The sequence below is a fragment of the Miscanthus floridulus genome, chromosome 17 (assembly GCF_019320115.1).
Source record: "Miscanthus floridulus cultivar M001 chromosome 17, ASM1932011v1, whole genome shotgun sequence".
NCBI lineage: Eukaryota > Viridiplantae > Streptophyta > Magnoliopsida > Poales > Poaceae > Miscanthus > Miscanthus floridulus.
Window position 1 is genome coordinate 34,789,462 of NC_089596.1, and position 25,418 is coordinate 34,814,879.

General features: G+C 41.6%; 1 protein-coding gene and 1 non-coding gene across 2 annotated transcripts; one reads left to right on the forward strand and one right to left on the reverse strand.

Annotated features, from left to right (window-relative positions):
• Nucleotides 1-1,040: 1,040 nt before the first annotated feature.
• Nucleotides 1,041-25,118, reverse strand: LOC136515531 (uncharacterized). Its single transcript, XM_066509094.1, has 5 exons — nt 24,069-25,118; nt 23,839-23,891; nt 23,214-23,658; nt 5,094-5,213; nt 1,041-1,136 (listed from the first exon to the last, which is right to left on the reverse strand). The coding sequence occupies exons 1-5, from the start codon at nt 25,116-25,118 to the stop codon at nt 1,041-1,043; spliced, it is 1,764 nt and encodes a 587-aa protein (XP_066365191.1).
• LOC136519322 (small nucleolar RNA R71) lies at nt 15,405-15,511 on the forward strand. The gene has a single exon (XR_010774872.1). It is a non-coding gene; the product is annotated as a small nucleolar RNA R71 (small nucleolar RNA).
• Nucleotides 25,119-25,418: the final 300 nt, after the last annotated feature.

Here is a 25,418-nt window from a genome sequence, read left to right on the forward strand (position 1 = left end):
TCCAGGAAAATTCTGGGTTGTTACATAGGGCCTTCTGGAATGGGGTTGTCTCCACGGTACCACGACTATGGGTTGCGAGTGATCCTTGTAGAAGCACTCCTGTGAGGTGCTTGCTCTATTTTCTACAAATCAAAGACAAATGAATCTACCACATACAGACCGAGGTTCTAGTCTGGTAACGGAAATTCATTTATGTAGTCCATATACATCATGACTATTTTCCCATCCTTGCCCTTTTTTAACATGTGTGCATGATTAAAATAACCATAATCAATAATCCATCGGGGACTATCAATGTATGTAATAGAAGCGTTTGCTAGTAAACCCAAATTTCTAGCTATGCGGGTGACCAAAGAAGTGCACCCAACATCTCCCTTTAGTCTAGGAATTTCTACCCATTATGCCATTATGAATTTTATAGGTGAGACGTTCTTTCTTTCAACCATGGCATGTAATAACTTCAGTTCATCATTCCTAACTATGCGGAAGTCATTTCTAGGAAAAAGAGAAAATCCTAGCCATTTGTGTATGAACCGCAAAGTAGGGTGATGAATGTCATTGGTGCGAGGGCAGTAGCAAACTATTTCTTTTGATATCTCCCTCCAAAATTTCATCCTATCAAAATCTTGTATAGCTAAGTCTACATCAATTGTGCACTGAGCAGGGAATCCTAGAAGCTCACTAAAGTTCTTCTAGGAAAAAGAAAATTCTTTCCCAAAGAACCTAAATGAGACTTCCGAGTTGGTGGTTTGTAAAGTGCATAAAAATTCAATAGTCAAAAGCTTGCACCCTGACTCATCTATTTCCCATGTATCCTCCCATTCTATGGCCTTAAAAATAAGTTCAAATTTGGAGTCCATACCTATGGACTGAAGTAGGGCTAGATCGAAGGTAGGGGTGAGGACAAAATCCTAGTCCTTCAGCTTCTTGTAGATGTTCTTCTCCCTATCATTCTGGAGCTTGAGCTGCTTTTCTTGTAGAAGAATGTTCCTCTCCACGGGGCTGATCGGGATGGTGCTCTAACAGCAAGAGACGGAGGATCAACCTCCATGTTGGTGCTTGCTCGGGATGAAGAACTTCTTGTTGAACGGAACAATATCGCCCGCTTGAGTTTGCCGGTGATCTTGCTCATTTTCCTGCAAAATAGACAAAAAACAACAAAACTCATGGAACAGGATTAGGAAAATAAAAATGTTAGTGGTTAGTCATTCCAAAAGTCAGTCGTCCAGAGGTTAGTCGTCCGAGATTGCCTTGTGAATATTCTAATCAAGATTCTAGCATGTCTTCCACCCAAATTCTTTTTAATTTCCTCTCTTGATTTGGACAGCACTACCACTCTTAAATTCTATTTTTCTTGCTTAAATTTCAGCAGGGCCTCTTCCTCTCTTTCCCAAGATTTTAACACTACTTCGGACTCAAACTTCCTCTCACTCTTTCTTTTTCCAACACTACTTCTACCAAAGGAAATTCAACTACGAAATTTTCTTCTAGATTTTTGAACTCAAGAGCTAGGATTGTGTTGTGTGATGGCCGAGAGCAGCAAGTTTGGCACTAGGATTTATAGCGGGGGAAACAGGAGGCCGGCCACCTAGTGGTGGGGCTAGTCGGCCCCACACAATGGCCAAGTGGCTTCCTCTTTCTCCTGGTGGTTCTTTGCTTCATCCTTAAGCAAGTGATCAGCTCCGTCGGTGCTCCTTTTGGTGGTGAACTGACAGAATGGAGGTGAGTGGGAATGGAGGTGAATAATGGAGGTTGAGTGGAGATGGAGGTGATGGAAGTGATGGGTGGTGGTTGAGTGGGTCTCATGTGTTTCCCGTATTTCTATCATATAACGATGCAATGCAAAAATATTTTATGATACTACAAGATGAATGATGGTATTTTTAAATTTTTACACCTCCACAATAAATTTTTCTCATGGGTTTTTATGCCATAAAAATTATTTACATGGGGCTTAGATTTTTATAATGCCAAGATGAGAATTTATATTTTATGATGCAAATGTTGAAAAGTAAATATGCTAAGATAAAATGATTAATGCAATATGAAAAAGTAAATATGGATAACTACCAAGTTATCTACCGGCAAGGGTTCAGGATTTTGAGTCCTCTGAACCGAGCTTCTCCGTTTAGGTTTATTCTTCGGGTGCATCCATCGGTCCCAGAGATGGAGACCTTAATGGTTGCACTTGCTTTTCATGCCACTCCAAATTAGAACATTGTTCTGGTCTTGGCTTGAAGGTGAATCGCTCTTCCTTTCCACTGATATGTAATTTGATTTCTCCAGCTCCGACATCAATGTGAGCATTTGTAGTGCTCAGGAAGGGTCTCCCAAGAATGAGGGGTGTCTTCATGTCTTCCTACATATCAAGTACTGCAAAATCTACAGGGATGAAAAAGTTTCATATTTTTACCAGAATATTTTCGGCGATTCCCATAGGGTAGCGGACCGATTGGTTGGCTAGTTGCAAACACATTGATGTTGGCATGAGTGTTTAATAGTTGAGCTTGTCGAAGACCTTTTTGGGCATGACACTAACACTTGCTCCAAGATCGCATAACGCATTCTCAAAGTTCTGGCTCGTGATTGAGCAATCGATAGTGGGACACTCTAGATCCTTCTTCTTAACAGGTGAAGTATTTAGGATGGTCGCACTACACTCCTCTGTTATCTTAATTACCTCAGTGGAAGGCAGTGGTCTTTTGTTGTTGAGGATGTCTCTGAGATACTTCGCATAGGTAGGTACCTATATGGCATCTAGAAATAGAATATTGATATATAGCTTTTGAATTACCTCTACGAACTTACCAAACTGCTCATCCATTTTGGTTTTCCGATTTCTACGTGGAAACACTAGGAGAGTCATATTATGAAAATCTTGTTGTAATTCTCGCTCTTGTGGCCCAAATTCTTCAACTTCATCGGTTGTTTTCTCCTCTTCCTGCACTACCACTGGTGTCTTGCCTATCCTTGTCGGATATGGTGGATCACGAGTAGACTTGCCACCTCTTGTAGTTATGGTGTTTACCTTCTCAAGGTTAGTGGCAAAAGGCAGAGCAGTAGCCAACTAGGCTAATTAGAATTCTATCTTTTTATTATAGCTAAGTTGGTCTTTCATAGTAGAAGAAAAATTATCTTTAACAGTGGGTTTCGACCGGATCGATGGCAGCCATAATAAATATAATAGATTAAACCTTTTAAGCAAACAAATCTATTCACATTTAACAAAATCATGAAGACACACTATAAGCGTTCAAGTATAGGCGATCGGCTATTTAGACGATGCAGGCATAGCAAATAGGCAGGGTCATGCCAAGTCGAAAGCAAATCTACCAACCAGCATACATCGATCTAAAGTACTAACAGTGGGGATCGACCGAATCGTTACATCCATAATAGCAAGCTATAGATCAGGCATGCCTTAACCATGTACTACGCATGATCAAGATCGAAGTAGAACAGCCGATAAAACATAATCCGTCGTTTAAAGTAAGAATCATCGCAATGTGATAGAATAAACGATGGACTAAAAGGGTGTGAGGCCAATCTAGATCGATCTCGATTGGGTAGGTTGATATTGCTAAAACTAATGATAATAAGAACATCAGCAAGATCGGTAACTTGATGAATCTACCCGAAGGATGCCACCCTTAAGTAGAGCCAATAACTTGACCTTAGTCTAATTCGAGCAGTGGAGGTTGAACTTAACTAATGTAGTCGTACTTGAAATAGATAAGGATCGATAACTAGCTTATGCTAGAGCTCGTAAGAGATCGGCCGAACTGATGTAGCATTACAAACAGAGGTATAAGCCATGACGGTACTTATAGACAAGCCAGAGGTTGGCCAGACCGATGCAACCCTGCTTGTTGAAGAACTCACCAAGATCTACACTACTACTACTCCTAAGGGTTGGCGTGAAGCCAAAAAAGTAATTTGGTATTGATTGATTGGATCTCTTTTTACAATAGTCGGGGTCCAATATTTATACCCAAAACCTAAACATGAATCCTATTCAAACATGACTCATTACGATCTTTGGAATAAAAGAAAACATTCCTAACTTAAGATAACTTGGACCCTAATCTTTTCTTTTTTGTAGAGTCCAACATATTTTTCCCGACGCCAACTATAGCTCGTTGATGTTATTTGCTGATGTCATCCGAAGAGAGCCGATTCCAGTTTTGCATCTGAATCAGCTGATACCGATCCTTATGCAATCGATTCCTTGATGACACAATCTTGGAAGCTTCGAGTTCTCGTGTTCTTCTTTCCAAATTTTGGTGTAAACACATGCCCCCAATTTTGGGATAAAAATAATTTTATTCCAAAATTTGTATTTACCTATTCACCACATCACAACCGTTTATTCTGAGATATACGCGTGACTCTTGATATTCTTGGTCTGAATTTTATATAATACCCCAATAGTATCATTTCTGATTCATTCGGCCCATCTACTTTCCCCTTCTTCGAACAAGCCTCAACAACCAAAGTCACTGCTACTAGGGCTCCAACCCTAGCAGTTTTCCCTCTGCTCGAGTAGCTCACCAACTCATTCCTCGGCAACCTTTTCTAGATTTAGATCTATTCCAACTAAAATGGTGACCAGTGACTACATTCCTAAGGTATGTCTCCAAATTTCGGCCCTTCAACTTTCAGTCGCTGCTCTATATTTCTTCCTTAAGTTTTATCTCATCTGGCTTTCTAGGGGATGGAAAATGAAATTCTGATCCCTTCATCTATCGTCCCAATTGCTTATTACCTTGGACCATGGGAGATGTTAATCCTTCGAATTTTATCAGCCAAGAAACCAATCGAATTCCTTTTAGGCAGTCCTTGGTAGATCTATATTCTTGGAACACCAAAAACCCCTTTAGGAATTGGCCCAAAATGCCTAAGGGATGGAGAGATTGGTTCCATAGAGTGTTAGACAAAAAGGACGGAGACTGGGAAGTTCACAATTTAAACCAAGGCCTGACCCTTTCACTGTCTGGAATGGAGAGAAATGATTCACTCCTAATTGTTGCTTCTTACTTCTGGTCCAACACTTTGAATGCTTTCATCTTTGGTCACGGCCCAATGACTATTACCTTGGCTGATATTTCTATGTTGACTGGCCTTAGAATAACAGGACCAATGCAGACATATGAACTCTTAGGTGCTGGATCAAAGAAATTGGCCAAAATATCATATTGCACAGGATGGGCAAGCTACATTCAGAACCACATCAGGAATGAATCGACTGTTAGCAAAAGAGAACATGTGACTTTTCTGAACATGTGGCTAGAAAGATTCATCTTCTATGGGTCATCTTGTGGTCCGACTTATAATCATAAACTCATGGTAGAGAATCTAGCTGTAGGCGTTGAGATTCCTCTTGGAAAGTATCTGTTGGGATTAGCTTACCATTTGATGCATCAGGAGGCCGCTCAGCTGCTGAAGAATGAAGCAGTGCACACCATCAGCGGCCCTTGGTGGTTGATACAAATGTGGTTAAATTTGTATATGCATAAGATTGTAAAGCCAAATCTCCAGAATTTGAGCTTTCCCTCCTCCAACTTTGATGAGGAATACAGAGGCGAAGAAGGAAGAACCCATCAGTGCATGAACTATGGTAAAGCTGCATTGGCCATAACAGTTGTTGTCGATGTTGGCCATCTCTTCAAGAAGTTCTATAGAGGATTTGATGTAGATATTCTAACTTGGCTACCCTATGATGAGGATTAGAATAATGAGTTGGTCTTCCCATTCAAATTTTGATTTGAATCAAGCTGCTCAGACGAAACAACAGCTGCAATTTTCAATTCCTTCATCAAACCTTCTGTTCTTCTAGCCAAATTTCATCATGGCCAAGGCAAAATGTCTATAGGTTCCTTTCTTCTAGGCAACCTCCTAACTTATGAGTTTTACAACCCTTCTTTCATAGCTCGTCAACTTGGTCTTGGCCAACTGCCCTCTAGACTATTTTTTAAAGATATATTGAAACCAAGAGAAGGCATCAGTGAGGCAATGGAAGCTTTTAGAGTATTTCAGTTAGGATCAGATCTTCCTTCCCTCTATCTGCATGAATGGACTAGAGCATCTTTCACTTTCCATTTATATGATCTCTGGTGGCAAGAATGGCACTCCCACCTCTTCTGCGGGCCAGTTCATCCTAGCTGCATATCTCTGGATGAAGATTTGCTTCTGATAGTGAGGTAACTAGCTAACTCCTTTGCTTTCATAAAGATCATCTACCAAAGTCCCTCTGTCAACTTATCTAACACAACTCCCTTCTAGGATGCTGAATTCAATCCCCCAATTGTGGACAGAAAAGGGCATGCCATAGAGTATTATCCACCATGTCCAACCACGAGACTAGGATCAACTACACCTCCACTGAAGAAGCTAATGAAAACCCAGGCTGCTTCTACAATTATAACATACCAATCTTCCAAACACAAGGCAGCCAAGGGGACAACCTAGAAAACCATTATTGGGAAAAGGCTTCGCAGAACAAAACATCAACTGCTCAGATAAAACAATTCATCCTCTTCCAAAATGATATTCAATTTCTAATTCTGATTCTTTCCATACAGTTATCATTCATTGCATCTCAATCTGCTCTTGGCACTGAACTGTTGTCCCAGGCTTTTAAATCAGCACCAACCAAACCTTCATCAGCCGATCCTCAAAAGGAGTAGATTTTGGTTGAAACAACCGATGCTTCTAAGACAGCAGAAGACGAGAATCCTCCCACTTCACTTCCTAATGTTGCCAAGGTATCTCCTCCAAACTCTTAATTTTTTATTCAATTTTTACCCTTCATCTGACTATTTATTATGCCAGACACTCACTGAGGAAACACCCATGCAAGAGCAGGAGTCTGATAATCTACCCATTGAAAATGATCCTATTGTTGTTGTCACCTAGACTATCGATTCCCTAGTTCAGCACACAACTAATGGAAAGAAAATCATATATCTATTTTATCCTTCTGCAACAAACATGAACTAAAAAAATCTTTCTCGATGTTTGCAGATACCAGTGTTGAAACTTCAGAGCCAATTCAACTAGATACCATTGGTGCATCGTTAGCTTTTCCTTCTTCTCAGATAGAGACTACCATAGAAAAGGTATTGTGTCCACTTCACCGTTTATCTTATTATAAACTGATTCAATCCTCCTAACAAGATTTTCTTATATATAGATACTTAATTTTCTAGCTCTGAGCTATTCTTTCAATCTTGAAGAGTATATAGATGAAGATGAAATAAGCTCATCAGCCACCTCTTCTAAAGAAGATTTATCAGAAGAGACCAAAAATTTGCTAAGGGACATATTGCCAATGCTTGAGAAGGATATAGCTGATTTGGTCCAAGATACAGACTCAATGCAATGAGTTTTCTTAGCCATTAAGGATAATTTATCCCTAGATATCATCAAAGTCTTGTCACCTTTATCCATCATTGAAGATCAAGCCTCAAAGGTGAAAAAGGCTTAGAGGAATCTATCTAATCATGAAGCCTTATTTGCCAAGAAGAACTCCAACAGACAAGAGGCCAAAAAACTAGCATAGCTGATCGATAATTTGAAGAACTCCTCCCTCAGGATCGAGCTAGAGCTGAATCAACTAGAAACCAAGCGTGCAGAACTTGAGAAGGAGTTGGATAACGTGAAGGCTACCATCGATCACCATAAGTCCAATCTGGCTCAAATACCTAATGCCATTAAGTAGAAGAAACAAGAACTGCTGACCAAGGTCAGAGAAGGCACGGCCATCTGCAACAGCCTTATGAATATTCCTAGATCAGCCGAAGAAGATAAGCAACAAATCACAGAAGTCGATGCTATCTGGCTAAAAGCATTGAAAGCAATCCAGGATGTTCTAAACTTGTAATTTGCATACCAACATGTATTTTGTGTGGAACTAATGATAACCATATTTTCTGTTGATCTATTGTCTTTCTTGTCTCGGCTAAAGTGCTGATTTAAAAATAGCCGATTCTAGACCCCTGACCTTAATCCAATTAAGTCTGAAAACACGGCCTCCGTTAAGAAAACTCCTCAATCTTTCATCCTCAGTTATCAATGCCACATTCTCTCTGGCATTAGTGGGGCGGCGCTTCACCTTCTATTAATTGCGGTTGTCTTTTGCACGTCCCGAGATATCTACTACCTCACTTCATGGTTATAAATACCAGTCGAGGGCACTGGCCTCGAATAGATCTATAGTTGCAACTATTTCTGTTCTTTGCGCTTCTTTGCCTTCACAAACCCCATAGCGGTTTTCTTCCCCCTTTTTATAGATCCAATCAACCCTATGGCTAGCAAGGACAATCGGGGCAAGCGTGTAGTGGAGGAGGTTCTGGAGAACCTACCAATGAGCCAGCGCCTCCGTCGTATGAGGTGAGATCAATATCTTCTTCTCATGGCAATGAACTTTTCTAACTTGTTTATAGGTTCATCTTGAATGACAGCCTTTGTCCTCTTCCTCCTAAGGCCAGCGAGCCCTCCAATGCCGCATCTGATGCTGCCTCCATGCTGGACTTGTCATCGGACTCCTTCAATTCCTACAAGAGCGATGACGCCTAGCATTTCCTCTAGGAGTGGAGGACAGCCTAGGACCATTATTCCGAGGCAACTTAGGAAAACAGTCAGCTTGAGATCCACCTTGGGGCCTCTCAAGCCACCCTCCTTGCTACCGAGGAAGAGGCTAATGTTGCTTGGGCGTGGCTAGCCGAATCTGACGCCATGGTGGCGAGTAAGATGAACTCCAAGAAAACTCTTCTTCTAATTTCTACTATCTTTATCTTGATAGCTTCTTTGTTTCTATGATCGCCAGCCTTGACGGTACAGTTGGAGTCCCTCCGACTAGCGGTGAATGTGGCTATGGCGGCCATCAACGCCTAGGCCCCCCTCATCAACGCTCGCCTCCATGACATCCTGGCCCATGTCTAGGAGATCGCCCTTCATGGCGTCCGTCGTGGCACATCGGTGGTGCTGGCCACGGCGTAGGTCCAGACTAGGTACGAACTCCATACCATGAAGACTGGTTTCCCAATGGGCGACGACCCTAAGGAGCACAAGGAGTTGATCAAGGACTTCATCGATGTAGCGGAGGCCATCGTGGACATCACATCCACTCAGGATGTGATAAACAATGTCTTTGATTAGTTTGTATTTAGGGCAAACTAATCAATGAATAAAATCTTTTATTTTTCTATGATCATATCTCAGTGTACTTTCTGCAATGTCTTTGTATACATCATGATTGTCTCTGTGTTTGTTTTTGCTCTATAGGCGATACATCTCGTATCGGCTTTTCCCCCTTTTGGGGTAATTTTGAGATAAAGGAGATACCCTTCTAGTACCGGCTATTAGAGCCAATGACTGAACAAATCAGCTGTCAAGTATTGATCCAAATGCTAGGATAATATTCCTTCAGACATTTTCCATTGGTCGTTTCTTGATAGGTCACACCAGAACTCTTCAGACCAAAGATCAAACGATTGATCAATCTAGACCAGGCATCTCATAGTATTACCAAGCAAAACAATCTTTAAATTCCTTCAATAAATCTATCAACTCTTACTCATACTTAGGATACAACTTAGCATTCACATATGTCATCCCAGGTCTATCTCTAGGACCAATATCTATCTCTTCTAATTCATTGGCCGACGTAAAGCCATGTCCTAGTCCACCATCTGTACCATCTATTGGATTGTTCATTAAAACAAACTCTCAGAGCCAATTGCTTGGATTAGCTGTTGGCTTTCATCATTGATTTTAATGAAGCCTCCTTCCCATAGTTTGCTAGAAAAACATTCAAAGTCTTCTAGTTCCCAATATAATGGATCAGTTGTTGCTATACTCACAGAATCATTAGCATGAACCAGCTCAACATCATCTCCATGCCACTGAATCAAGCATTGATGCATAGTCGATGGTACACAACAATTTGCATGAATCCAATCGTGATCAAGGAGTAAATTGTATGAACCTTTCCCATCAATGACGAAGAATGTGGTGAGCAAAGTCTGACTTCCGATTGTCAATTCGACATTTATTACCCCCTTGGTCTTGGATGCATTACCCCCAAAATCCTTAAGCATCATGTCGGTCTCAATCAAATCTCCTAGTCCCTTGCCAAGCTTGTGAAAAGTAGTATAAGGCATAAGATTGATAGAAGTAACCCCATCTACCAACATTTTGCTCATTAGCTTCCCATCAATAAAACCTTTTACATACGAACCCTTTAAGTGTCGATGCTTGACTAGCTTATTGAATATAGCTTGATGTACCACTGTCAACTTGGCAATTGTCTCCTCATACTCCAATTCACCAAAATCTGAATACACTTCTTGATCTACTGGAGCTCTAAATTCTGATGGCAATAGAAAAGCCATTTGAATATTAGCCGATGGTTGATCCCTATCGGCTGTTTGTTTAGCACGTCACATTTGAGGTCTACCAGATGCCTAAGCCTATTCTAGCTCTCTGTTCCTTAGGCGTTGCACCCTTCTTTTCTGGCTTCTTTTCTGCTAAACATATTCTTCCTCATTATCTTCTTCAAAATCAGCCTAGTTTTGATCAACAACTCGCTTCCCAAGCCGATCATGAACACTTCTATTTTTTAAGCGCCGATCCATATTATTATGATGATACTCATCTCGAGTATGGATAGACCAGCGGTTGTCATGAGATTGCCTAAACTCCCAATATTGTTCACTGCACTTTGGACAATCATTTCTAGTAGGCAATTTCAAACCTTTATTCCAACAATGTCCGAAGAAAGAATAATTCCATTGTGATTTAGCTTGCTTTCTTTCATACCTCTCTTTCTCCTATTGATGCTAGTATTCTTTCTCTTCTAACCAACACTGATAATCCTTTTCCTTCTATCATTGCCATTTATTCAACAAAATTTGAGATGTGACACGTGGCCTTATTGCTCCATCCCTTGACGTGTCTCCCTACTCATATCGGCTCTTCTATTGGTCGCAACATCTTCTAATCTCTCTATATTCATCAGCCAATATTTGCATCTCAGGATCGACTGTTCTAATTTCTTTTGCTCTGGTTGATGTTAGGACCTTAGTCTTCCCTTTGAGCAACTTTGAATCAACCATATTCTAATCTCTTGGGAAAGGATTATCATCAACTTTCATCTTTCGATGTGTATCAAATTTGAGCTTCTCTTGCTGAATAGCCCTCTGTATATGTTGCCAAAAAATTCTGCACTCGTTAATAGAATGAGAAGTAGCATTATAAAACTTGCAGACCTTCTTATTCTTCAACTAATTAGGAGGTGACAAAACATGGTTGGTAGGCAACTTGATCTGTCCTCTCTCAAGCAAGAAATCAAAGAGCTTGTTCGATTTTGTGACGTCAAAATCATAGCTCTCTTCGATTCCTCTTCCCCAAGGATTTGGCACCATTATTGTCTTCTTAACCTAATTCCATTCAGCTGTAGCAATCTCTTCTTCTTCATCATTCTCATCGACATCATCAACTGAATATGGATTATAGGCTTCGGCAATTGCGGCATTCTTCTAGAATCGGGTATCCCTATGCATATTTTGGAATTAGCTATTGAGTGCTGCCACTCGAGCCAACTAACCTAAACTATCAAACTCTTGCCCTAGCAGCTTCTCTCTCCACATTGGCAACATTCCTTGAATAGCCAAAGCAGCTAGTTGATCATCAGTTAGATTCAATGAGAAACACAAATTTTTGGTCTCTCGGAACCTCTAAAGAAACTCGACACCCGATTCATTAGTTCTCTGCCTTATGGTCATCAAATATGTGATTTTGTTTTCTCCTATCCTAGTATAAAAATATGTATGAAACTTCTTCTCCAGGTTAGCCCAATTAGCAATGGAATCAACTAGCAACGATGAAAACCAAGTGAAGGCTAGTCCTGATAGGAACATGGAGAAGAAACAAACTCGGTGAGCCTCTTCAATGGATGCTTTGCCCAACTATGTAAGATATCGATTGACATGTTCTATTGTGCTTGTGCTATCTTGGCCAGCGAACTTAGCAAACTCTAGGAGCCTATAATTTGTAGGAAGTGCAACCAAATCATACCACTCTAGATGTGGACATTTGTATGAAAAGGTCTACCCTTTCGGATTCAAACCAAACTAATTCTTCATCATCTCGGTCACTCTGAGCAACTACTCATTAGCACTTGAATCTAGATTTCTCTACAATTGTTGACCCATCCATGGATTAAAATTTTGGGTATCTTGATACCCCGAATTTGGAATCATCTGAAGGGTATTGTAATATGTGCCATAATGATACCCTTGTAGAATCTCTATTTGTTGGGTCCTTTGCTGGTTTGCTGCATGAAGTCTCTAGTTGTAAATGCTGGGATCTGTATCTTAATGAATCCTTTGGACTGATGGCGCTATTTTTTGAGCCGACGACGGTATCTGGTCTGTTGTGCCAAAATTAACCATTTGATTCTGAACTTACCCCATCGGCTGTTGCACATGCGGCACTAATAATCCAGGATTATTTTGTATTTGATTAGTAGTGGCACCTTGAACTTGTTTAGATGAGCTCTAAACTGCCTAGACATCATCATTACCAGTTAGTGCTACTTCTTGATGGCTAGTACCGGCTTGATTAGTCGCCTAAGTTGATAGATGTGGGATGTTGTAGTAAGCCGGTCCAACCTGATCAATTGGATATCCATGAAACACCTCCTTCATGGTATTGTGGAATGTGCTCAAAAAGGTTGTATTATGGTTCAACATGGCGTCATGAACAGATTTGTTTACAGCATCTATGAAGAAACGTCTATCATCAGCTTTGTCTATATCTAACTACACATGCATCAAAACTCTTGGTAGTGGATATTTCTGAACAACTTTATTATCATGTGTCTTGGTGTAGGACAACAAATACTTGTTCTAAAATTCTTCTATTGCTTTACCAATGATATCTTTATCCTCATCAAGTAGGTCTTCATAAGGCAAAATAAGGATGTCACTGTTGTTGTGAGTTTCCATGATGATTGTGGGGTCCCACCAGGCGTGCTAGAACACGTGTCGGCACAAAAATGTCAACACGCAGCAAGCCGGAAGGATCTGCTTGATGGAGCAAGGCTAGAGATCCGCTTGGCTTCAACATAGAACCAGTCGATCCTATGAATTTCCCGAGGGCATGCCAGTCAATTTGACCTGCAATTGACAAGGAGAGAAAATTTATCGATAATTTATGGTGGAACATGCCGATTTTTTCTAGACAGATCTAAGTGTGCTGCTTTGGGAGCAGCCAGACGGGAAAATCGACTAAATAGCCGATACGAGAAGAAATCGACTATTAAGGACTATAACACTCATGGGACATGATTAATTTTATAGTAATGAATGCAACGTGCCTAGATATAAGTAACATCATCAGCTAGATAAATATAACCGGTGTAAAGCATTGAGCTGATAAGTTTAACGAGAAAGGATATAACATGCAAACAAAATCGACTGTCTAGTATAAATGGATCTACAAACGCTCTGAATCTAATATGCTACCATCAATTGTGAGGTTCAACCGAATTGATGCAACTATGATGATAATAACAAACTAAAGCCAAAGAATCCATAAAACCATCTATACATTGACAGGTTTCTGAAAGACATGCTATATGTGTGAAAGCACAGGCAAATCGACTACAATAGCCAATTCAAGTAGAAAAAGGATCATAGCATGAGAACAATCGACTATTTAATATGAACAGATTTATAAACTCATCGAATCTAATCTATTATCTTTAACAGTGGGGTTCGACCAGATCGATGACAACCATAATAAATATAATAGATTAAACCTTTTAAAGCAAACAGATCTATTCACATTTAACAGAATCATGAAGACACACTTTAAGCATTAAAGTATAGGCGATCGGCTATTTAGCCGATGCAGGCATAGCAAACAGTTAGGATCATGCCTAGTCGAAAGCAAATCTACCAAGCAGCATACTCTGATCTAAAGTACTAACAGTGGGGATCGATCGGATCGTTATATCCATAATAGAGAGCTATATATCAGATTCAACTAGCCGGTAAACCTTCTCAAGATCAAGAACGCCTTAACCGCATACTGCACACGATCAAGATCGAAGTAGAACAGTTGATAAAACATAATCCATCATTTAAAGTAAGAATCATCGCAATGTGATAGAATAAACGATGAACTAAAAGGGTGTGAGGCCAATCTAGATCGATCTCGATCGGGCAGGTTGATATTGCTAAAACTAATAACAATAAGAACATCAGTAAGATTGGTAACTTGATGAATCTACCCGAAGGATGCCACCCTTAAGTAGAGTCGATAACTTGACCTTAGTCTAATTCGAGCAGTGGAGGTCGAACTTAACCGAAGCAGCCATACTTGAACTAGATAAGGATCGATAACTAGCTTATACTAAAGCTCATAAGAGGTCGACCAGACCGATGCAGCCTTACAAACAGAGGTATTAGCCATGACGGAACTTACAGACAAGCCAGAGGTCGGCCAAACCAATGCAGCCCTGCTTATTGAAGAACTCGCCAAGATCTACACTACTACTACTAAGGGTTGGCGTGAAGCTAAAAAAGTAATTTAGTATTGATTGATTAGATCTCTTTTTACAATAGCCGGGGTCCAATATTTATACCCAAAACCTAAACATGAATCCTATTCAAACATGACTCATTACGATCTTTGGAATAAAAGAAAACATCCCTAACTTAAGATAACTTGGACCCTAATATTTTCCTTTTTGTAGAGTCCAGCATATTTTTCCCGACGCCAACTATAGCTCATTGATGTTATCTGATGATGTCATTCGAAGAGAGCCAATTCTAGTTCCATATCTAAATCAGCTGATACTGATCCTTATGCAATTGATTCCTTAATGACACAATCTTGGAAGCTTTGAGTTCCCACGTTATTCTTCCTAAATTTTGGTGTAAACACCAGGGTACTTACCTTGGTAAGTCAACCATTGTTGTTGATTCCACCCTTGTCTCTGTTGTTGTGGAGCAGAGTTGTTGATGATGATGTTTGCATCCTCCTAATATTTAGGGAATTCAACCCCCAAATATTCTCCACATACATTCTGAGCATTGAATGCATCTTGAATTGCCTGAGGATCTTTCTTGTAAATGGCTCGTTGTTCAAGCTCATTCAACAGTACGTCCATCTTGGTTGATAGTGCACACACCTCTTCTGGTACTTCTACACTCTTATTACATAATTGAATGTTGCATGATGACCAGCCTTGATCAGAGGCTATCTTTTCCATAAGAGTTTCAGCTTTTCCAAGGGTGAGTGACATAAATGATCCTCCAGCAGTGGCATCGAGTTGTTCATAAGCTTTTTGAGTTAATCCATGGTATAAACTTTACATGACGAACCAATCTTCCATCCCATGATGAGGACAATTTGAAATGTATTCCTAAAAATGTTCCCATGCTTCTGGAATGGTTTCTCCTTTCTGGTGTTGGAAGTTTGAAATCTTTCCTCTTAAGGCATTGGTCTTGCCCACAGGGAAGAACTTTTCTAGAAAGGCCTTTGAACATCTTGCCCAAGTGTTGATATGATCTTTGTTGATGTAGAACCACTACTTCGCTCTTCCCACTAGTGAGAATGGAAATAGGCGTAGTATGATGTCTTGAGCAACATCCTTGATGATGACTGTGCTGCTAATCTCCAAAAAATTATGAAGGTGAGCACTAGCATCTTCATGTGCCTTTCCGCTGAATGGAGTAGCTTGCACCATGTTGATAAGGCTTGGCTTGAGCTCAAACTCGAGATTGTTGGTTTTGAGTGTTGGTCCAGTGCGGATGTTCTCAGTGCTTGTAGCAGAGAATTCACACAGAGTCTTCTTAGCCATGACTTTAGAAACTGGTGTGTTGAGCTTCCTCTTGATTCGGTTGATTTTGATTGGAAATTATTAGTGAATCACAACCAAGTCTACAATACTCTGTATAAGATATGAACAAAGACAAACAAGGGTAAGCCTGCTAAAGCAGAGGTTATGATTTTATCAATAAGTATTTATTTTGTCAATTCTCTTTAGCCATGTGCCCCTCCCTGGCAACGGCACCAAAAATGCTTGTTGGCATTTCTTAGCATCACTTGTTACTAGGTTGTCATCTCTAGCATAATCCCAGAAATGCGTGGTTGGTAATTATTAATGACACTTGTAAACTTCAGAGAAAAATATATATATTAAAGTATCCGCAAGTGCACATATAATATACCATTGTAGCATTGCACCCGGGAGTATACCAGGTATCGTTATTTATATTTTTATCACAGGGAGGAGCTTATGGAGTGGTGTTGGCATAGAGATATTGACAAATGTATATACTTATAATAATAATAATCACTCTCATGCTATGGCAGGGGTAAGTCAAAGGGTAAATAAATAATAAGTGTAAGGTAATAGTGGTATTCTAGAGATAGAATTAGAAGACTCATAAAATGCAGTACAACTAAGCAGGAGATTCGTTAAGAGCAAAAGATTCCTAAGTCATTACTTATCTACTAACTTTTTTGTATACCCTAATATATACACTCTCATCTATAGTATAACTAGCTCTGGATCTATGCATAAGGAACATTACTAAGGAAGATCAAGAACAGAGCTTGTCTACCTTCACAATCACGTTCTACGTGCTCTACAAACGGGGAGTGGACTACAAAGGACTCAATGGGAGTGTCACATCCGCGATCTACCACATGACCCAAAGTGTAGAGGGCATCCGCAGGCAAACAATATCTAAGCACCATGCTTACATAGTGTTGACCACTTAACTCACACGCATAATGTGCTAAGCGCTTTGCGAACATGTGCATAAACTCATCATTAATCATAACTATATCAAGCATGCAACTAGAGCAAACTAAGAACATAATAAATAGCAACATAATAATATTAAAGTAGCACAAAGTCATAAATATAGAGATATAATGGCTATACCAGTCTCCAGACAGTAGATCCAGAATCCTGAGCAATAGCCCACACTCTTCTTGAACCTTGCTAGCTAATCTATACTAGAAACTTGAAGAACTAGAGCTCTAATCTCTAATCTCTGGAAACCCAAGTTTTCTGTCTAGCCCTAACTTATGATCTGATGACTTGATTCTTTCTAGAGGGAGGGGGCTGGATTATATAGCCCTGAGGATACAACGTGAGCCCTTAGATTAAACCAACTTAAGCAACGGCTTAGATGCATCCTAAAACGCGGTGGGAAATCAACATAGCGATGAGGCTGGCAGGTGGGCCCCTGATGGGCCGGGCGGCCTATAGGTGGGGCCGAGTGGACCCACTTGGTAGCCTCTCGGCCTCCGCTTTGGTGACGTGGCTTTTGAGTCCCCTGCAACCTTCTGGAGTTGGTTTCACGACAAAATTCTGGTTTTTTCTTTGACATTTAAGCCCCCCTTGTTGGTTTTCTGATTAAACCCTGCTGAAAACACAAATTCACCAAAACTCATAGAAATTATCAGTTTAAACCCCTAAGTCTATGTTGGTGGTCATTTTCATGCATTATCTCAGGTTATATTGATGTTTATAATGGTCAGTAACTACCGTCAAATCAGCCCCACAAGTACCCCATAATGTGCAGAAAATCATAAAGATACACAGTTTATGATGATCTCCTATATGATCTATCAATTGTCACACAAGCATTCCTGCCCCATTTAGATTTCTTACAGATCCATGCTACAGTTTTAGATGAGTAGATGTCCGCACCCCTGCACCGATCAAACTGCTCCTCTTCTATATATTCAATCACATGGAAGTGCAAGGAGGCTTTCGGATCGAACCCAATCGAGCCTCACCAATAGAATGGATGCTAGGCCATAGTTCCTTGAACTCCTTAGTTGCCGGATTGCAAATGGCATAGCAGTATGATCCATCAACCCCTCGGCACCAACATAAGATGAGGCCGTTGTAGATATCTGATATAGCTACATTGGCCAAGGTGAAGGGCAAGAAGGACAAGGAGGGGTGTTCACCAGTGACTCTGGTGTAGCATCGATAGCCTTGGTCGGTGTCGTAGAAGAAGCATACCACAGTCTGGGGTAGCTTCTTATGGTTGTTGGGGTCCGAGATGAGGTTTTTCCAGGAGCGACAGACACATTTGCAATAGAACAAGGAGCGGGCGGGGAGGCAGCGGAGGATCTCGAAAATGACATCCTCTATGAGGCTGGCCAGTGTGTTCCTCTTGTTGGGGGCCTACTCCATTTCGTCTGTGTGCAGTAGAATGAGACCTTGCTCAGTAATGAGATCACTAAAAAGGAAAATAATCCAACAAAGATCCAACAGTGAAGTCCACAACTCATACCAAAGTGCAACTTTAACAACCATTAACAATTTTCATTGTACGACCTCAAACAAATTTAGAGTAGCACCACATAGATATATATATAACTCAAACTAGAGTAGCAGTTAATGGAGCTATAACCATTACAATTCCAGCTAAATCAAGTCTATCTATCACACTTACAATCAGTACACGAGCTCAGAGCTTAGGAGGCAGACAAAGATTAAGAGGATGACACTTACAATAGTTTTGAAGGCAGAAGCAATGGCCCTATTTGTTTGCCTAGACAGATAGGTATAATCAAGCAAGCACTTAACAATTAACAGGCCTAGTTGCACACAGGCATTTACAGTAACAAAACTGAACAAATGTAGAAAACTAAGACATCAGTAGAAAACCAACCAGTGCCGCCTCCTAGTTCTTTTCATCATCATATCATTGGCCTAACTAGATCTCCAATGCTAGAATGTTTCTTGTATACCTCATGTTCAAGCAAAGACCAAAACAGTGAAGCGAACAGGAAAAGACGAGAAAGGAGACCTATGGATCGGATCCGTCGCCTCTGCCGCGGCACACAACGGACACGGACGCCAATGCTATCGTGCTCCATCGGCAACCCCACCGCCTAGCCTCCAAAAGAACGCCGGAGCCACCACAGCACATTAGGGATCCGCCGCCGCCGCCGTTACAAGTCTAACGGGCACAGATTTGTTTCCACTTGAAGGGGAAATATCCAATATAGGTCAACTTGTAGGGCATCCACACAGAGAATATAATACTATAACGACTCCAAAGATACGTCAATACAACCAGGCATCTAGCGCAATGGTAAAGACCGTGCATTCCTTCCTCTAGGTCCTAGGTTCGACTCCTAGGCATTGAGTTTTTTTTAATTTATGAGACCCCGGCGGCACAAAAGGTACAAGTGACACGTAAGCCATCGGGTCCCATAGGTCGGATGGAGATGAAGAAATGTCCCATAGGTACACGTAACATGCGAGCCGTCAGGTCCCACAGGTACATGTGACACACAAGCCATCGGGTCCCATACGTCGGATGGAGATGGAGAACAATCCCATAGGTACATGTGACACGTAAGCCATCGGGTCCCACAGATCGGATGTTGAGGGTCTCGCAGGTACATGTCGGACGGAGAAAGGACTGAGCAGAGACTTTTATGACGAATTGCAAGCGTCACGGATGAGTAACTACAGGTCCCATAGGTACACATTGGATAGAGAAGGGTCCCACAGGTACACGTCGCATGAAGAAAGAATCAAGCGGAGACTTTTATGACAAATTATAAGCGTCATGGATGAGTAACTGCAGGTCCCACAGGTACACGTCGGATGAAGAAAGTACCATGTGAAGATCTATGACGAAGCCATTCGTTACTGATCAAATATTGTTCGTCACATATGTGTAATTAGTTCAATGACGAAGCCCTGTTCGTCGCAGTTTTAAAGAAGATCGTCACATATGAGTCACGCGGATGATCTGTGATGAAACCCTACGCTCTTCTATGACGTTTTTTTGTGACGATGTCTGATTTCGTCATAGAAAGGGACAGTTGCAGGATTGTCACCACTGATCTATGATGAACCAAAAATATTCGTCATAAAAACGCTCTTCTACGATAATTTCGGATTCGTCATTAAAATTTTCGTCATAGAAGTGGATATTTCTAGTAGTGAGCTCCGCGGCTGTGGCCACGGACACGGAGCTCCGGCCAAGCCCTAGCGTGCCACGGTGGCGGGAGGAGGCAGCAGCGGGGGCGAGGCTCACCGGTGAGGAGGAAGAAGGGGAAGGGGGCGGCGCGAGGTACACGACAGTCAGTCGTGCGTTAGGCAAACGCACGCATGGCCGTTTGCCGTGTCCTAAAGAAGACGCAAGGGCTGATTCTAGGGAAATCATGGTATGTTATGCAGACGGTGCAATACACATTCAAATCATATATAGACCTTTATTCCATTATATTGCCACAAGTGGCGTTACATAAAGCTAGTCACTGTGCAGCTGAATGAACAACGTAGCCTGCACAATTGGTTCCTATGGCCAAGGCGTTCCCACACACTCTTGTTACCCTAGCCCATTTCCATAGATCAATTTTTGCCTTGTCCTGGTCAGTAAAGTCGTGACAAACACTTACGACGTTTGCTCGTCGCACGTCCTGGCAGCAGAGACTACTATATTTCGGGTCCGGTGTACCGAGATTTTTGAAGATGTAAAACCTGCAGTTTTGCATGATGCCGTCTTTCACGTCCAGCACCTGGTACGCGCTGGGGTTAGAAGAGAGTATCGCAAAGATGACGAGGATGATGCACACGTACACTCCTGTCGCTCTAGCACTACCCATCTCTCTTCTGTGTTTTGATCGATGTGCTGTGCAGATGACTCTTATGCACTCCATGACTCCATGGTTCTATTTTATATATATATATATATATACACACACACACACACACACCGGCAGTGCGGTGCAGATCCTTTAATGGAATCAGAATCTATTGTTTTTATTTAGTATATTGCTATTATGAAATCCATGGTAGCAGCACTGTATCCTAACGTATTTGCACCTTAGTATTTAATACGAAATCTAAAATATAATAATTAGGATATATATTATATGTTACATGAAAATAAGATATCTAATCATTAATTTCAACCGCTTATTAAAGATATGGGCCTTTGGAATTTCCAAATATAGTCGAAATTATCAGTAATAAATAGTATATAACTAGGGTACGTATACTGGCTCTCTCCGTCGCATAAATGTAGGTTATACTTCCTGCGTCTGAAAAATACTGATGTTTTAAGATTTAGTAAGAGAGATTAATGGATAAATAAATTGTGGTATCCATGGTAGCTGCATTGTATCCTAATGAGGATAACATACTTACACCCTTGCATTTAATAAAGAATATGGAATATAATAATTAAGATATATTATGTTTTTTAGGGGAAATTAAGATATATTATGTTCTATCCAAAAAATTACTAAGATATCTAATCATTAGTTTGAACCGCTTATGAAAGATATAGGCCCATGGAATTTTCAAATCTAGTCACATTTATTAGTAATATAGATAGATAACTAGAGTATCTCTATCCCATAAATACAGGGTATACTTGGTCTGTCCTAAAAATACTGATGTCTTAGGATTTAGTACGAGAGATCAGTGGATATGTAATGAATTGTGGTATCAGCATCGTATCCTAACGAGGATAGGCACGGCCAGCGTCCGGATATTCGAACGGACGTCCACGGCTACCGTCTGTTTCCGCTTCTTTTCTTGCATCCACGCAAGGGCCCGCACCGCTCAGCGTCTACGTTTCATGCGCCCACGCAGGGCCCGTGCCGCTCGAACGTCGCTTGCGCCACGCGCCCGTGCGGGGACCGCTCGCGCCCCCTCTCGTTTTTCACGCGCATCCCATGTGCAACACCCGATCTACTTTTGAAACATCCAGATGTAATCCTTACAACATACAAAAGAAGAAAAATGAAACACTTGAAATATGTGTCTGAAACACTTGCAAAAATACATAAAAAAACACTTGAAAACAATTGCAAACATATGCGATATCCAGATAAAACACTTGCAACATAAGTGTGAAACATATGCAACTTCCAGATAAACACACTTGCAACATACGTCTGAAAAAATAGATAAAATATTGGGAATAGACGCTTGCAACATACGTGTACAAACAATTACAACATATACAACATCCTGGTTTAATTTTGCAACATCTATATGAAACACTTGCAACATACTTTTAAAGCATATAAAATATATGGAATATACGTTTGCAACACGCAGTTTTCAACGCAACATGACGAGGGCGGCGCGGCGAACTAACATTGTGGAGGTGGCCGCAGCAGTAGAATGGAGGTGCCCACCATGGTGGAGTTAGTCGCGGGAGGCCTACCTAGACGCTGCGGCTCGGGGACGGCGGTGAGGAAGGACATAAGGCTGGGGCAGCTGAAGAGCTTGGTGACGAAGATGGTGGCGTGGCCCTATGCCTCGGCGCCGTTGATCCACTATAGCAGAGCGGGGCGAGTCTACACGGGCGAGCGGCACGAGCAGGAGCGAGGTGAGCGGGCGGGAGCGAGCAGCGCTTGCGGAGCGAGGCAAGCGGAGCGGATAGTTTGATTCGATGCGTCCGGATGAAAACGGGACGTCTGAACGACTTAAACAAAAGCACTACCGTAACATATTTACACCATTGCATTTAATAAGAAATTTGGAATATAATAATTAGGATATATATTATGGTCCAAAAAAACAAAAATATCTAATTATTATTTGTTTGAACCGCTTACGAAAGATATAGACCCATGGAAATTTTGAATCTAGTCGCATTTATTAGTACTATATAGTAGATAATTAGTGTATGCTCTCTGTCCCATAAATACAAGGTATACTTGCTCCGTCCCAAAAGTACTAATATTTTGGGATTTAGTAAGAGAGATCAGTAGATATGTAAGTTGTTGTATATGCCCCTAGTAACCTGTATTAATTTTTTTCTTGGTGGCGGTTAATGTACTTGGGCTGTGAATGAAAGCTGCCCGTTGGGTGCCGGCTGGGTGAAAATTTTAATGAAGAATGAGCCCAAAAGCTAGTATAACCTTAACATTAGTTATTTTAAGATAGATTTTGAATTCTAAAACATCGGTCTTTGTGGGCCAAAGGACTATGTCTTATTTTTTTTGCGGAAAAATTTAACTTTATTAATAATCAAAGAGTATGATTACAGACCAACGAAATAACAAACTCAGAAAAAAGAACTAAAAAAGACTTGACTACCACCCGACCTAAGAGCAAAATGAGCTAACTCATGAGCGACATTATTTTGACTCCTACTAATTTTAACCACCTGCAAACTACACGAGCCCACCATATCGCGACGCGCTTCCTGCAGAATCGACCAGGTCATCGAATAGTCGTGCTCCTTTCTTTTCAGCCTCCCAGCCACGACAGCACAATCGGTCTCAAGAATCATAGGGATGTCCGGCCATCTAGCAGCCATAGCAATCCCTTCACGGCACGCCGCTGCCTCCGCTTCTTCAGCATCCCTGCAATGGTGAAGTAAACGCCAATCTGATAATCTTACATGGCCCTCATGGTCCCTAATAATCACCCCCACTGCCGCTTTGCCTGAATCAGGGAGGAAAGCCCCATCAACGTTCACCTTCAGATTGCCAGCTGCCGGTGGTAGCCACCGTTTATTCACGCTCATTGGCTTCCTGAAAGATTGGCCCCCAGCAGACAGTATAGAGCGTTTGCCTTTGCCATCATCCTGCAAATTCTTTTTCGTCAGGAGCCTGAAGGAGTCCATGTACCTGGTGAGAAAGACAACGGATCCATCAATAGAAAGCGTCTGACCGGCACGTAGGATACCATTCCGCACACTCCAAGCACGCCACATAATCATGAGTAAATTATCAATCACTTCTGGAGAGCACTGATTCAGAAGCACTAGTAGCCAATCCGGTCCTGTGAAACTCAACTCCTCTTCAGACGGAAGCAACCAATGAGCTCTCATGGCCTGTCTAAGAGCTGCTGCATGGGGGCACTGCACACAGGCATGAAAACAATCTTCACGCTGAAAGCCGCAGAGTTCGCAGGCCTCCAATTGCGAGAGATGGCGGTAGCATTTATTTGCGTGTGTAGGAATACCATTATTAGCAACTTTCCACGCAAAAACGTTCACTTTTTCAGGCACTCGAGCAGCCCACAAAGTCTTCCATACCTTCCTGCCATCCAGATTAGTGGAGCTGCTGCCAACAACACCCTCGCCGTTCTCCCTTCTCATGGCCAGCTGATATGCACTTTTAACAGAGAAAATGCCATTCTTTTCAAAATGCCAGGCAACATAATCCTTGCATCTATTGCGAGGAATTTTGATCTTGAAGATTTCATCAACATCACAGGCATAGAAATATCTCCGAACTAGTGTTTCGTCCCAGGTTCCAGAGTCATCATCAATTAGGTGAGACACCCATCTGAGCCTGCATGGTCGACAGCTCCCAACTGGTTTCATTCCATGTGCCCTTGGTATCCAATTATCGCGCCAGATACGTATGCTCTTACCATCACCCACCCTGTGCACAACACCATGCTTCAACAGATCAAGGCCGTGTTCAATACCCCTCCAGGAAGGGGAAGCATCACCAGCTGTAACAGTGTCAAGTAAGTTGCCATTTGGAAAGTACTTGGCCTTCAAAACTCTTGCACAGAAGCTCTCAGGATAAAAGATCAATCTCCATGCCTGCTTAGCTAATAATGCCTGATTAACCAATCGGAGATCTCTGAACCCCATCCCTCCAAATCCTTTAGGCATGATTTTTTTCTCCCAGGGAATCCATTGAACCTTTCGACGTCCCTTTTCTGAACCCCACCAGTAGCCTCTGATATGGCGCATAAGATCCTCACAAAGGGTGGCTGGTAGCTTGAAGACACTCATCACATAATTTGGCAAAGCTTGTGCAATTGATTTAATAAGAACTTCCTTCCCAGCTGCAGATAATTCTTTTTCCTTCCAAGCCGACATGCGCTTCTGAAATCTTTCCTCCAAAAGCTGAAAAGCCCCTCTCTTAATCCGGCCATGTGGAGTTGGAAGCCCCAAATATTCCGCTTCAAAATCTACTCGCTGGACCCCCAACAGATCACGCACTTGTCCGCAGACAGCTTCATCTCTGGACTCATTCATTAATAGGGAGCATTTGCTCGGGCTGAGCAGCTGACCAGTGCATCTCTCGAACACCGAGAGGAGGTGTTTGACAACAGCTGCTTGTTCCATGTTTGCACGAAAGAAAAGGAGACTATCATCGGCAAATAATAAGTGCGTAATGCTTGGCGCACGTCTACAAACCTTGAGGCCATCAAGAGCACCCAAACTCTCCGACTGCCTTAACAAAGATGAGAGACCGTCAGCAACAACAAGGAATAAATACAGGGATAGTGGATCACCTTGACGTAGACCGCGAGTCGGGGAAAAGGAGCACGAAGGCACTCCATTGAAGCGAACTGTGTAGCGAACAGTAGATACACATGTCATGACCCACTGAACCCACTTACTTTGAAAGCCTAGCTTCTCCAT

Bases quoted from the DNA above. Each gene is read 5' to 3' on its own strand.
- LOC136515531 (XM_066509094.1), bottom strand. From the start codon at position 25,118: ATGGAACAAGCAGCTGTTGTCAAACACCTCCTCTCGGTGTTCGAGAGA. The intron at 5,214-23,213 runs GTGGGCTCGTGT...TTCTGAATGTAG, and splicing joins AGGAAGCGCGTCGCGATATG to CTTGCCCATCCTGTGCAATA. The intron at 1,137-5,093 runs GTAATAGTCATT...TCTATTTTGCAG, and splicing joins ACATAGAAATATCAGCCAAG to GAAAATGAGCAAGATCACCG.